The sequence below is a fragment of the Scomber scombrus genome, chromosome 2 (assembly GCF_963691925.1).
Source record: "Scomber scombrus chromosome 2, fScoSco1.1, whole genome shotgun sequence".
NCBI classification, from domain to species: Eukaryota; Metazoa; Chordata; class Actinopteri; order Scombriformes; family Scombridae; genus Scomber; species Scomber scombrus.
Window position 1 is genome coordinate 36,732,291 of NC_084971.1, and position 13,741 is coordinate 36,746,031.

Consider the following 13,741-nt stretch of genomic DNA (forward strand, 5'->3'; position numbering starts at 1 on the left):
GTTTTACTGCAGTAAAGTATCAGAGTACTTCTTCCAGTACTGTTAGTAGTAATAATATGAAGCCTGCTGAATGTCTTTAGTTCAGAGTCACTTTGAGTTTTTTTCTGATCAGATTAAATCCAAACCTGAACTCATTTCCAGGATCTAGAAACTAGTTGAACTTGTTCTATGACGCAGCACCTGGCAGGTATTTTTCTCTCTGTTCATTTCCTGGTTGCAGCAGTTGTTTAAATTTTCTCTCTCAGCTGTGACGCAGATATTTTCTCTGTGTGAAGCTTGGGTAAGTGACAGTTTTCAGTTATTTGACAGTAAAAAGTGTAAAAAGCAGAAAGTGAAGCTGCTGTTAGTGTTGAGAGGAGCTCAGCTCAGTTAACAGCTGACTCTGATTAGTCCAGGACTGAGTGGAAATCAACTTTGATCCAGAACAGACTCAGACGCATTTGTACTTTTTCCTTTTTCTCTCAGTCCAACATTTAGTCAGTTTGGTCTTTCTATAATAATATTATAAATACTCAGTTGTGTACTATATAGTAGTCTATATACTGTATACTATGGAGTAGTCTATACTACAGAGTATACAGGGAGCAGATGTTAAATGTATCATCATGTTAATGGAGGTTTTCCTCTGACAGCAAACAGCTGAAGACTTTCTGATATTTAATTACATTAAACTGATGAAATGTTTACTGTTACACGTTTTGAATGCAGAACTTTTACTGTAATAAAGTTATTTCACAACTTGACACTATTAACGTCACAGAGATAATTAAATCAGTAGTTTAGTACGCAGGTGACTGTAGGACAAACTACATGATGAAGACTGATGTTTGTGTTGCTGCTCTTCATCATTTAAAATGTTAATTAACTGATCAAACTGACTTTTCTCATTCACTCAGTTCTGATGAATGAGGTGTCATGTTTCTAAAGCTCCAAAGTCTCTGTGACTGGATGTGAACTGAGCAGCTGAACATCTTCCATGTTGTAGTGAGTGAGTGCAGCTCTCCCAGCAGCTGTTTCTCTGCTATGGATCAGTGTGAGGACAGAGAGGAGGGAGTCCCTCCCTCTAAAAGCTCTCTGTGTGGGGAACATGACAGCCAGACCAAAGCTCAGAGGTGAGATGAGGATCTCTAACTGTCCATCACTGTTCTCCACTCACATCACTCCTCCATCATTATTCACACTCACTGTCACATCTGACACTCAACTACTGAATAATAAGTCACAATAACTCAGAATGAACTACTAACTTTGTGAGTTAACAAAGAGCTCAACCACTGATTAGTCAACTAATCAACTAAGATGAGACAGCATCTTTCATCAGATGACATTTTGATGAACAGGAGAACGTTTCTCATCCACTGTCTTCTTACTGATTTTCATTCTGCTTCTAAAACTTCAGCTGCTGACAGTCTGCTCAACATTCATCTTTTTAAACTCTTTGATTTGTTGTTCATTAGTATCAGGATGCAGCAGCAGAGAGCAGACTCTCCTGAACCCAGCTGTGTGTCCATGAAGAGTGATCGGTCTATGGGTCATCCTATGACATTTAAAGATGGACAACTTGCTGATGGAAGGTAAGAATTTAAAAAATGGTTGGCCGATTGTCGAACCTCTGACTCAGGAGGAGCGATGTGGATTCTGGCCGTGGAACAGTGGACCAGCTCTGCAGGGATCCTGGAGGGGTCATGGGAGTTCACACATCCAGTCTACATGTGCTTTGTGGACTTGGAGAAGGCTTAGGACCGTGACCCCCCCTTGTGGGAGGAGTTGTGGGAGTTTGGGGTACCAGGGTCTCTGCTGCGAGCCATTGGGTCCCTATACAACCGCTGTGAGAGCTGTGTTCACATTCTCTGCAGTAAGTCAGACCTAGTCTCAGTGGGTGTTGGGCTCCATCAGGGCTGTCCCTGGTCTCTGATCCTGTTGGTGATCTTCATGGACAGAGTCTCAAGGTGCAGCCGGGGGAGGAGAGACTCCAGTTTGGGCACCTCGGAACCACCTCTCTGCTTTCTGTGGTTGATGTTGTTCTGTTGGTCTCTACATGTGAAGCGGTCGGGATGAGAGTCAGCACCTCCACATCTGAGGCCATGTTGCTCTGCTGGAACAAGGTGGACTGCCCCCTCAGGGTTGGGGGGAGGGGCGGTCACTGCCCCAAGCAGAGGAATTTAAGTATCTCTGGGTCTTGTTCACAAGTGAGGTTGACAGGCGGATCGGTGCAGCATCAGCCTGAAGGTGAAGCTCTCAGTGTAGCAGTCAGTCTACGTCCCAACCCTCACCTCTACTCACCAGTTTTGGGTAGTGACCCAAACAATGAGATGCTGGATCCAAGCAGAGAGTGTCTGGGCTCAGCCTTAGACATACGGTCAGGAGTTCAGACATCTGGGGGAGGCTAGGAGTAGAGCCGCTGCTCCTTCACATGGAGCCAGCTGAGGTGGTTAGGGCTCCTTGTCAGGATCTTCTGGCCTGGTTGGGTGTAGTGGAGGCACTGAGCAGCAGTTCTTTAGTGTTAACTTCATGTTTTTTTTATCAGGATTATTTTATTCATATCAGGATGCAGCAGCAGAGAGAAGACTCTCCTGAACCCAGCTGTGTGTCCATGAAGAGTGACGGGTCTATGGGTCATCCTATTAATTTTAAAGATGGACAACCTGCTGATGGAAGGTAAGAAGTTAAAAATGGTTGGTTGGCTGTTTGGGCTGAATAAACCTCCTGTGTTATGTGAGGCGGAGCAGGTGAACCAGGCACAAACACCACAGACAGGTTCAATGGAAACAGCTTTAATGCTCAGAAACCAACAGACAGGCTTACAGACCATAAAGGGAAAGCAGTTCAAATAAGGTTGAAACCAGCAGGAACAGGTAACAAGAGGAACAGAAACAGACAGGAACAGCATCACAATCTAGTGTCTAGAATGAAAGAAAATGAGTGAGAGCAGTATATGTAGTGAGGAGCTGATGAGGGAATTACACAGTGGCAGCAGGTGAGCAGGTGGGTTTGAAACTGAAGGCAGGGACAGAAACAGACAGGACAACACAAACAGAGCTTCAACAGGAATCAAGACAGTCGCCCCTCAGGGGACAGCTCCCAAATGTCCCCCAGGCTGGTCAGGAGGGAGAAAACAAAGAGGAGAAAGAAGGCAGGACAGATGGACAGGACCACCCTGGAGGCTGAAAGAGATGCTCAGGACAGAAACTTTGGGGACCAAGGTGTCAACAAAACCACGTAGAAAGGAAACCAAGAGACAGGAGGACCTCAGCAGGGGGGCTGATGTTTTGGGAGCTGGCTGGATGTCTGTGGAGGCAGCAAAGACTCAGTGAAGCTGGCAAGCAGAGACTCAGTGAAGCTGGACAGCAGTTCTTTGGTATTAACTTCATGCTTTTTTTCACTTCTTTATTCATATCAGGATGCAGCAGCAGAGAGCTGACTCTCCTGAACCCAGCTGTGTGTCCATGAAGAGTGACTGGTCTATGGGTCATCCTCCTGTGTTTAAAGATGGACAACCTGCTGATGGAAGGTAAGAATTTAACATCCAGTAATCAGAGCAGCATTTACATGAGTTAATTTAGTCATCATGACAGAACATCTTTAATAAGCTGAGTGCAGATTTGAGTCATTAAATGTCCTTAAACGTGATGTTTTCTCCACAGAGTTCAGCAGCAGAGCTCAGAGGTTCCCAGTGATCAGTCTGCACAGCAGCATCAAACACAGCTGGACTCCATATTTATGGTGTGTACATGTACAAACACACCTTTTACTATTAACTCCATCAACCACAGATGAAATACTAAAGTAGCATTCAGGTCCTAACAGTGTCCATGCTGCTCTGTTTAGACCAGCAGGCCTTCAGACTGACACATGAATCACATGTTGTGTTCTACCAGTTTAAATGAAATGTTCACTTTATCTTTCTGTTCCAGCTGCTGGAGGAGAACATCGTCACTTTTGTGAAGAATGAGCTGAAGAGAGTCCAGAGGGGTCTGAGTCCAGATGACCCAGAATGCTTAGAGAGTCAGAGTGAGGATGAGGAGGTGTTGGACGGTGAGGAGGAAGAGCAGAGGAGGAGCAACAGAGAGGCATTTCTGAAGATCACAGTGCACTTCCTGAGGAGAATGAAGCAGGAGGAGCTGGCTGAGCGTCTGCAGAGCAGTAAGAGGACTTTAACTGATTTAACATGATGGAGAGGAAATGGAGGCAACATGGGAGAGGTTTATATTTCAAACTCGGCTGTAAATATGCTGCACACATCTGCATCAGATCAGAGGCTGTTTGTCCTCCACTGATGAGCTGAATAAAACTGATGGAGGAGGAAAAACTACACAGACATACTTACATGTTCAGATTTCTAGACTTTCTGTAGGATCCACTCACTGATTTCATTTGTTGTTTGTTCATTCAGGATCTCGTGCTGCAAAGTGTCGACGTAAACTCAAGTCTAACCTGCAGAAGAAGTTCCAGTGTCTGTTTGAGGGGATCGCTAAAGCAGGAAACCCAACCCTTTTGAATCAGATCTACACACCGCTCTACATCACAGAGGGAGGGACTGCAGAGGTCAATGATGAACATGAGATCAGACAGATTGAAACAGCATCCAGGAAACCACACAGACCAGAAACAACAATCAGACAAGAAGACATCTTTAAAGCCTCACCTGGAAGAGATGAACCAATCAGAACAGTGATGACAAAGGGAGTGGCTGGCATTGGGAAAACAGTCTTAACACAGAAGTTCACTCTGGACTGGGCTGAAGACAAAGCCAACCAGGACATACACTTCACATTTCCATTCACTTTCAGAGAGCTGAATGTGCTGAAAGAGAAAAAAGTACAGCTTGGTGGAACTTGTTCATCACTTCTTTACTGAAACCAAAGAAGCAGGAATCTGCAGGTTTGAAGAGTTCCAGGTTGTGTTCATCTTTGACGGTCTGGATGAGTGTCGCCTTCCTCTGGACTTCCACAACACTGAGATCCTGACTGATGTTACAGAGTCCACCTCAGTGGATGTGCTGCTGACAAACCTCATCAGGGGGAAACTGCTTCCCTCTGCTCGCCTCTGGATAACCACACGACCTGCAGCAGCCAATCAGATCCCTCCTGAGTGTGTCGGCATGGTGACAGAGGTCAGAGGGTTCACTGACCCACAGAAGGAGGAGTACTTCAGGAAGAGATTCATAGATGAGGAGCAGGCCAGCACCATCATCTCCCACATCAAGACATCACGAAGCCTCCACATCATGTGCCACATCCCAGTCTTCTGCTGGATCACTGCTACAGTTCTGGAGGATGTGTTGAAAAGCAGAAAGGGAGGAAAGCTGCCCAAGACCCTGACTGAGATGTACATCCACTTCCTGGTGGTTCAGTCCAAACTGAAGAATGTCAAGTATGATGGAGGAGCTGAGACAGATCCACACTGGAATAAAAAGAGCAGGAAGATGATTGAGTCTCTGGGAAAACTGGCTTTTGAGCAGCTGCAGAAAGGCAACCTGATCTTCTATGAATCAGACCTGACAGAGTGTGGCATCGATATCAGAGCAGCCTCAGTGTACTCAGGAGTGTTCACACAGGTCTTTAAAGAGGAGAGAGGGCTGTACCAGGACAAGGTGTTCTGCTTCGTCCATCTGAGCATTCAGGAGTTTCTGGCTGCTCTTCATGTCCATCTGACAATCATCAAGTCTGGAGTCAATCTGCTGGCAGAACAACAAACAACATCCAGGTGGTCTAAAGTATATATATATATATATATTATATTTGGGCTGTCAGTGTTAATGAGATTTGATTAAGGTGTTATAATGGAGCAGTGTAGAGTGAGTCTTTCAGTGAGTCTATGACAGCAGTCTTCCTGCTCTGCCTGCACGTTGTTGGACTTTCCTTCAGTACCACATTTAGATATGAGCAGTCACCCGGGGGTTGGGGCATCTTACCAGGGAAAAAAAGAACAATAAAAAGATGTATCCTATAGTTCATTTACACGTCATGTCTTCTTTTCATAAAGTCACTGAGGTTGAAACAAGTAACGAGCCTGTTTGACAATGTGAGGAGTAGAAAGTCCAGATATCTGTGTTCAGATGGAGGGAGGAAGAGTATACTACTTGAGTACAGTAACCAATAAAAGTAAACTACATTTACTTTGTTACTTCCCTCATCTGTGTAATATCAAGTATACAGTAAGTACAATTCCTTTCACACCAACATGTGAGTCAGAATATGTGTTTCTGTCATTTAATCTTTAATGAAGACTCAATGTGTATACCATAAACATCATTACATTTCTATTAAATCTTCTTTCTGTTCAGAAATGTTGTCAAACAATATTGTCGTTAAAGACATTTCTTCTGCCACAGTTAAAACAGAATGGCATCACATTAAACTCTGAGCTTCAGCAATTCAGCCTCCAGCAGCAACAGGTGGTAACCCTAACCCTCTCCTACTAACCTAAACATACAGCAGGGGGCGCTGAGTGTGAACATAAAGGCCTGAAGGACAACATCCTGTTTACTGAGTTGAGAATGTTTTTAAGCTCATCAGATGAACTGTTGTGTGTGTTCAGACTGTCAGGATGTCTGATCACAGAGGAAGGCTGTGCTTCTCTGGCCTCAGCTCTGAGCTCCAACCCCTCCCATCTGAGAGAGCTGGACCTGAGCTACAATCATCCAGGAGACTCAGGAGAGAAGCTTCTGTCTGATGGACTGAAGGATCCACACTGGAGACTGGACACTCTCAGGTATGGACAGACAGGTGGACACTCTCAGGTATGGACAGACAGGTGGACACTCTGAGGTATGGACAGACAGATGGACACTCTCAGGTATGGACAGACAGGTGGACACTCTGAGGTATGGACAGACAGATGGACACTCTCAGGTATGAACAGACAGGTGGACACTCTGAGGTATGGACAGACAGGTGGACACTCTCAGGTATGGACAGACAGGTGGACACTCTCAGGTATGGACAAATGGACACTCTCAGGTATGGACAGACAGGTGGACACTCTCAGGAATGGACGGACAGGTGGACACTCTCAGGTATGGACAGATGGACACTCTCAGGTATAGACAGATGGACAGACACTCTGACAAACTGAGGGACTCTGGTTAATGTTTAATGGTGGATATGAGTGAAGGTGTATGAAGCTGATTGTGTCTTTGTCTCTTCCTCCAGGATGGACCATGGTGGACTGCAGAGACTGAAACCTGGTGTGAGGAAGTGTGAGTGTGTTTTCAGTTTGAATCATGAGAACTTTGAGAAAAACTGGTTGAAATATGTAAAAGAAGTGAAAAAAGTTCAAAATGATGGAAAATGTGTTTTAGCAGAAATGGGCGTGGCCTAAACTGACATTTATCTTGAACCAATGAATCCATGAAACAGAAATTTCCTTCTGTTCGTCACAGTTCAGGAGTTCAAAGAGAAATGTTTTATAAATGTCCACATGGTGGCGCTACCTGCTCCAAAATGTCCCTCATGTCTCTCCTGCAGATAAAGTTCATTCATTCATACTGACTTCAGCTGTTTGGAGCATTTGGACTAAAATGTGTTTATAACAGACTTGATGTGCAAAGACCTTCACTTTACACCAAACTTGATGAGAAAACATGAATATTACTGAATATTGTAGGGGCATATAAGGGCATATTCGAGACGACAGTGACCACAAAGGTCAGTCCTTACATAAGTGTGGACATGAACAGGCTGTAGCCACATGTCCACAGCCTTAAAAGGATGTATCAAAACAGTATTGTGAAACAGTCTTATTCTTAGAAGCAATCAATCTGGTCTACGTGGTGGTCACTCCAATTACTGGCCAGACCACAAGAACGCCTACGTGCCAAACCATGCCGACACACTAGAAGACGGACAAAGCGTCAGCTGTTTACGATAGTCTCGGTTGATGAAAGTCGTGTTTACCGTTTCTTCAATAAACTCCCAGCTGGCTGACTGTACTGCTTCTGTTCTCAGACTCCTACTTTTAAGATTACATAAGTGTAGTTATCACGAAATTATCTTACATATCACTGTCATGTTGACTGTTCATGTTCTAACTGAACTGTTAAAGGTCCACTTACTCTGAGTGAAGGCTGCTCTCACGTTTCCTTAGAGCAGAAATACTGTAGAAAGACTTGGGACGAACGTTAAATGGAGGAGCAGAACAACTTCCTGTTCAGGCCAGGATGGAGGAGGAAATATGAAATAAGAGAGTTGAGATGCAGCCTTTGTTATCAGGCTGTGTGACTGCGTGCACACCTGCTTCTGTCTGCTGGTATGAGGCCAACACAGTCGTCATGGAGACGCTTTAAGTTTGAATGGTTTCAGTAAAGTAGTTCATAAATCAACAGATGATAAACTGCAGCTGTATTGTGTCTCGTTCTCTCCATCAGATGCCTGTGAACTGGAACTGGATCCAAACACAATGAGCAGAAACCTCAAACTGTCTGATAACAACAGGAAGGTGACACGTGTGGGGCATCAGTCATATCATGATCATCCAGACAGATTTGATTACTGGGATCAGCTGCTGTGTAGAAATGTTCTGACTGGTCGTTGTTTCTGGGAGGTCAAGTGGAGAGGAAACGTTAATATATCAGTGAGTTACAGAAGAATCAGAAGGAAAGGAGGCAGTTATGACTGTTTGTTTGGATGGAATGATCAGTCCTGGAGACTGAACTGCTCTGATGATGATGGTTACTCTGTCTATCACAATTACAGACAAAAATCCTCCTCCTCCTCCTCCTCCTCCTCCTCCTCCTCCTCCTCCTCCTCCTCCTCCTCCTCTAACAGAGTAGCAGTGTATGTGGACTGTCCTGCTGGCACTCTGTCCTTCTACAGAGTCTCCTCTGACTCACTGATCCACCTCCACACCTTCAACACCACATTCACTGAACCTCTGTATGCTGGGTTTAGAGTCTGGTCTGGTTCAGTCTCTCTGTGTCCTCTATAGGAGGGAGAGTCTCTCTGTGTCTCTGTAGGAGGGAGAGTTTCTCTGTGTCTCTGTAGGAGGGAGAGTTTCTCTGTGTCTCTGTAGGAGGGAGAGTCTCTCTGTGTCTCTGTAGGAGGGAGAGTTTCTCCTGTGGACAGAAACTCTGCTGACTGAAGATCAGCTGCTGAAATCAAACACTCAGTTATTTTTCCTTCTACATGATTCATTGATTAGTCTCAGTTGACTCTGCTGTTGTTACTGTCAGGATCCAATGATTATTTTACTGTAACACAATTAATTCATCAGTGTATAAAACGATTTATTTCCTCACATTTACATCAATGATAATAAAGTCCCAACGTCCTGATTAGCTTGTTGCTAAAATGAGTCAAATTTATATCAAATAAACATTATTAAACATAAATCAACAAGTTTGAACCATAACATGTGATCAGGTTTTGTACCTGCTCCACTTTTATCTGGGGATCAGCTGATTGATTTGGTCAAGAAGCCATCTGGTTTCTACACTGATTAATGTATAATGTTCTTTTTTTACCACTAGGTGGCACAAAGAGGTGTTTATGAACGAGGACAACAGGTCAAAGTTCAGAAGAGTGAAGTTTAATGTCGTCCCCATATGAGGAGGCAAGAGGTTAAAGTTGAACCTTCAGAAATAAATCAAACTTTAATGGAGTCTCTTGTTTCCTGGTGGAGCTCCGCAGGGTCCAAACACACTTCCTTCAATCACAGGTTACCATAGCAACAAGAGAGACGCCTCCGCTAGCTAACGTTAAACTTTAAACAGCCTGATGAACACCTGACGAGTCTCTACTGTAATCTACTATTTTTGTACATTACAACATATTACATATTAATTACATATTTTAAAGATATTAAACCATAAATATCAAGAATTTTATACCCTCAAAAAGAATATCTGACATCCTGAGAATGAAACTGTAGAACTTTTATTTCATTTTGTCCCCGAATGTAAAAGTGTGATAATGTCAGTGAGATGTTTAACTGGTTTCATTTCATTTAACCAAACATGAAAAGATGTCCGCTACTGTTCGAGTGTTGTGAGATAATCTAAAGATCAGTCTTTAATAAAGTGAATTAATGAATTGTTGCGGTCTGAGCTATTCTACTTGCTAAATCTTTCTCTATGTGTGAGCTCAGTCCACGTGTTCGTTTTGATGAAAAAATAGGAGAAGAATATTCGGTCTCAACACGCTATTTATTTAACAGTAATTGTATAAAGCATATACAGAGCTCCGGGTCAATTTACTCTCCCTAACATTCAACAGCGTTTCTGTCAGCGTTCGTACATTTCTGACTCCTATCTCTTTCCCTGACCTTCTTAAATAGAAAAACAGAATGCAAATTGAGATGTGAGTTGTGCCGTCTCCCGCTGGGCCGTAGGTCTGGCTTCATCCTTCATCTTCTGACTCCAGGATCTGTGACCTCCCTGTGAAAATCCCTTACAGGTGGTAAGGTGTGATTCCCGTGTTGACCCCTACAGAATCTCCAGAAATTCTGCGGGGGGTCTTTCAAGGGTTCGTTCCCATTGCCCAACAAAAGGTTAAAAGTTACCCATACAAACGAATCCATATGTTTTCTGACCCTGTTGTTACCAGCTGATCAACAGATGGAGGCTCAGGACTATGTTAATACAGTCACCCCCTTCTAAATCACACCTCCGTGTGATACTGGTTCCCATGCTCTTCACATGTCTTGGGTGTATTCCTCTCCTTATGACACACATCATGTTTTCACTGTTATACATTGTACCACATTTAACCATTGAAACAAACAATACAGTACTAAATCACATTATCTGATATTTTAGCATTTGACAAGTTATAGCATATATCTACAACTCCCCATTTTGGTCTCATAAAACATGAGACCACTAAACATTTCACATTTCATCCTTGAACAGGTATCACTTCTACCAGAATATTGTCCGCAGGCTGCTAAAAAGAAAAATGTGTTAATAATTCTCCATTTTGCTTCTCCTTGTGTTATCTGTGCTCAAGTCCTTCTTGGACAGTCTGTGGTTGATGGGACATTGACTCTGGGGGTTACAGCTCCAATCTGTTTTGAAAAAAAAAAAAGCTTAAACCAGAGCTATTAGTTGAGCATAGTATGGCTTGTCTAAGTCTGTTTCCTGATTTCTTGCTGTTTTGGTCTCTGCTAACCTTTTAATCAGGAACGCTCATACCATTCCATTTTTATAAGTTCAACCACAGCAACCACACCTTTTTTTTTTTTCTTTTTTTTTTACACGAATACTGCTCGAGAAAATGCTCCAGTTTGTTCCTTCTAACTCTTGATAAAAATGCATGTTGTTAAAGCTTGTTACTTTCTCTATCATAATGCAGGGTTGCGTGGAGGGGGTCTGCGGGGGAAGCGTAGGCTTGTAGTTATCCCTCTTTGTTGGGGTATGCTTGGTTGGGAAAACAGGGTGTCTGCGTGCGCTTGTCTCCCTTGGGTTTCCCACAGCGTGCACTCCCTTCTCCAGTGCCCTGGTTGGCCGCATACGAAACAGTGTTTCTTTGCATCGTTTAACTTTTTCTTAGCGTCTTTTAATTGTAATGTCAACCGCTGTACTTGAGCTGCCAATATATTCTGCTTATCTTCATCTGTCCTGTGTCTTCCCATGTGGTGTATCAAGGGTTGTTCCCATTGTTCTGTGGAGCAACCAGGGATAGCTTCTTTAACGGCTTTTGCCATTTCTGTCATGCTGGTTTTTCTAAACAATGTAGTCTGTAACAAGCCTGACCCTGGATGACTCCCTACTGTGTCAGTCCATGCACTTTTACACCTTATCAGAAAAGCAGACATGTCCTCACCCTCTTTCAAATGGAAAGTGAGTGAGTGCATTGCCCCGTGTGGAATTGGAAATCTTTCACTCATAGCACCCCTTATTTCTGTAGCATGTGGAGCAAACGCCTCTGAATTGGGTAGAGTCTTCGTCCCTGCAGTATTTTCGATCTGTTTAATTTCCCAAAAACTCAATTGTTTCCCCAATGATGCTCTCCAGTCTCCCAGTGCTAGTTTATGGCCTAATGTGTATTGACAAAACTTAGTCATCCATGTTCCCCCTCCCTCAGTGGGGGGAGGCATTTTATCCAGGATGCAATTCATATCAGTGAACTATATTAATTTCCTAATGAAAATAATCCTGCAATGTCCCCAAATAATTGTTCTTCAATGAAACAGTCTTCTGTTAAAAACTAAAAAAGAATAACCGGAAACCAATAGTAAAATTAAAACTTTTCAATCAGGATTAAAGACACTATTACTAGTGATAGATTAAACCAGAAATCTTGAGAATTCCCCCCTTTTTTATTTTTTATTTTTTTTTTTTTTTACATACAACACCTAACACTCATTTCACCCACACATATAAGGAAGGGGGGGGGCACAAGCACTCAGCTGGATCACACGCATGTGTGATCTGCCTTATCTTTACACACTTCCAGCAAAACAGCACACAAACTTTTAACAATAACACAACAACAACAATCCACAAGAAACAAAAAGAGTGAGTTTTCCGCTCACTAAACACTTTTTATCGGCTTTTTTACACCGAACGGACCCGGAAATAATCTTTTCTCCCTTTCTAAGCTTACAAAAACACAAACAGACAAACAAAACTTCAACCATAATCAGTGTGTGCCTTAAACCACACCTATGCACTTTTAAAATGTGGAAAAGTAACAAAATACAATTTCCACAGAATTTTCACATCAATGAAATCTCTATGATCCACCAAAAGTGAAATGCACGTACTGTGTCCTGTTTCAGGGAGAGGAAAATCACAGGCATCTCTTAACATCACACCCACTAGGATGAGATAGAGGTTTCCCCAGTTACCTAATGTAGCTGCCCTGATCACAAGATGAAAATCGTTCCTTGAAACAGACAACAGATTGTGGCATTTTGGTGCAAACCTTCAAGTAATAACTTGGAAATTGTCTAAAACAGTAAACATAAAAAGGGAATAATACACAACACTGCTTGGTTGAAGATTAAACAAATATTGCTGTACAACAAGGAGACAGCATACAAAAAAGTTCACAGTCACTCTGATCTTATCAAGCACATACTGCCTCTGAGTAACACACTTCAGCCAGGGGGTTTGAACGACACCTTGGTTCCGAGCAACACACCCCTTAGTACTTACAGTACTAGACACTGAATTTGAGTTACACCAAAACAAATGATACTATAACAAGAATGTTTTAACTTGTGTCATAAAAATCAGCTAGAGATCCCTTTATCCTCTCGCAAATTTCACACACAAGATGTTATTAATATAATAATCATATAAAGAAAAAAAATTATATAACGCGTGTGTATAGTATACTTAGTGTGCACATTTAATATATAACTGCAGCTACTCTCTAGGCCTACGTTTAAACTAGTCTGTCAATACCACACAGGAGATTACATGAGCAGGGATCCCACCAACTAAAAAAGATTTTATATTTCACTGCACAATACAAATCCTAATCCTATCAGTTTAAACACATATCACATTCATTCTCATACAACTGAAAATGATACATAGAGAGCGTCGCTTTTATGAGAAATAAATACCCAACGGACTTTAAACCCACCCTCTTTTAATTCAGTGCGTGTATGTCCTGCTTTCGTCAGGATTTAACCTCACGGGTGTTCAAACCCACACGCTTTGCCAATGATTAGAATTTATGGAACTTAAAGTAAGTCCAAGGGCCTCTAACCCAAATTTAGAATTTATGGAACTTAAAGTAAGTCCAAGGGCCTCTAACCCAAATTTAGAATTTATGGAACTTAAACTAAG

At 42.7% G+C, this 13,741-nt stretch overlaps 1 protein-coding gene across 1 annotated transcript in view; it reads left to right on the top strand.

Moving 5' to 3' along the window:
- The first annotated feature begins 219 nt into the window (after positions 1-219).
- Positions 220-13,741, top strand: part of LOC133999159 (NACHT, LRR and PYD domains-containing protein 3-like) — a 68,847-nt gene continuing 55,325 nt past the window's right edge. The window contains exons 1-7 of the mRNA XM_062438341.1: positions 220-280; positions 897-1,112; positions 1,458-1,574; positions 2,548-2,658; positions 3,645-3,723; positions 3,915-4,143; positions 11,585-11,597. Of these exons, the coding sequence (XP_062294325.1) occupies positions 1,024-1,112; positions 1,458-1,574; positions 2,548-2,658; positions 3,645-3,723; positions 3,915-4,143; positions 11,585-11,597 (638 nt within the window). The 5' untranslated portion in view covers positions 220-280; positions 897-1,023. The remainder of the gene's footprint in view (positions 281-896; positions 1,113-1,457; positions 1,575-2,547; positions 2,659-3,644; positions 3,724-3,914; positions 4,144-11,584; positions 11,598-13,741) is intronic.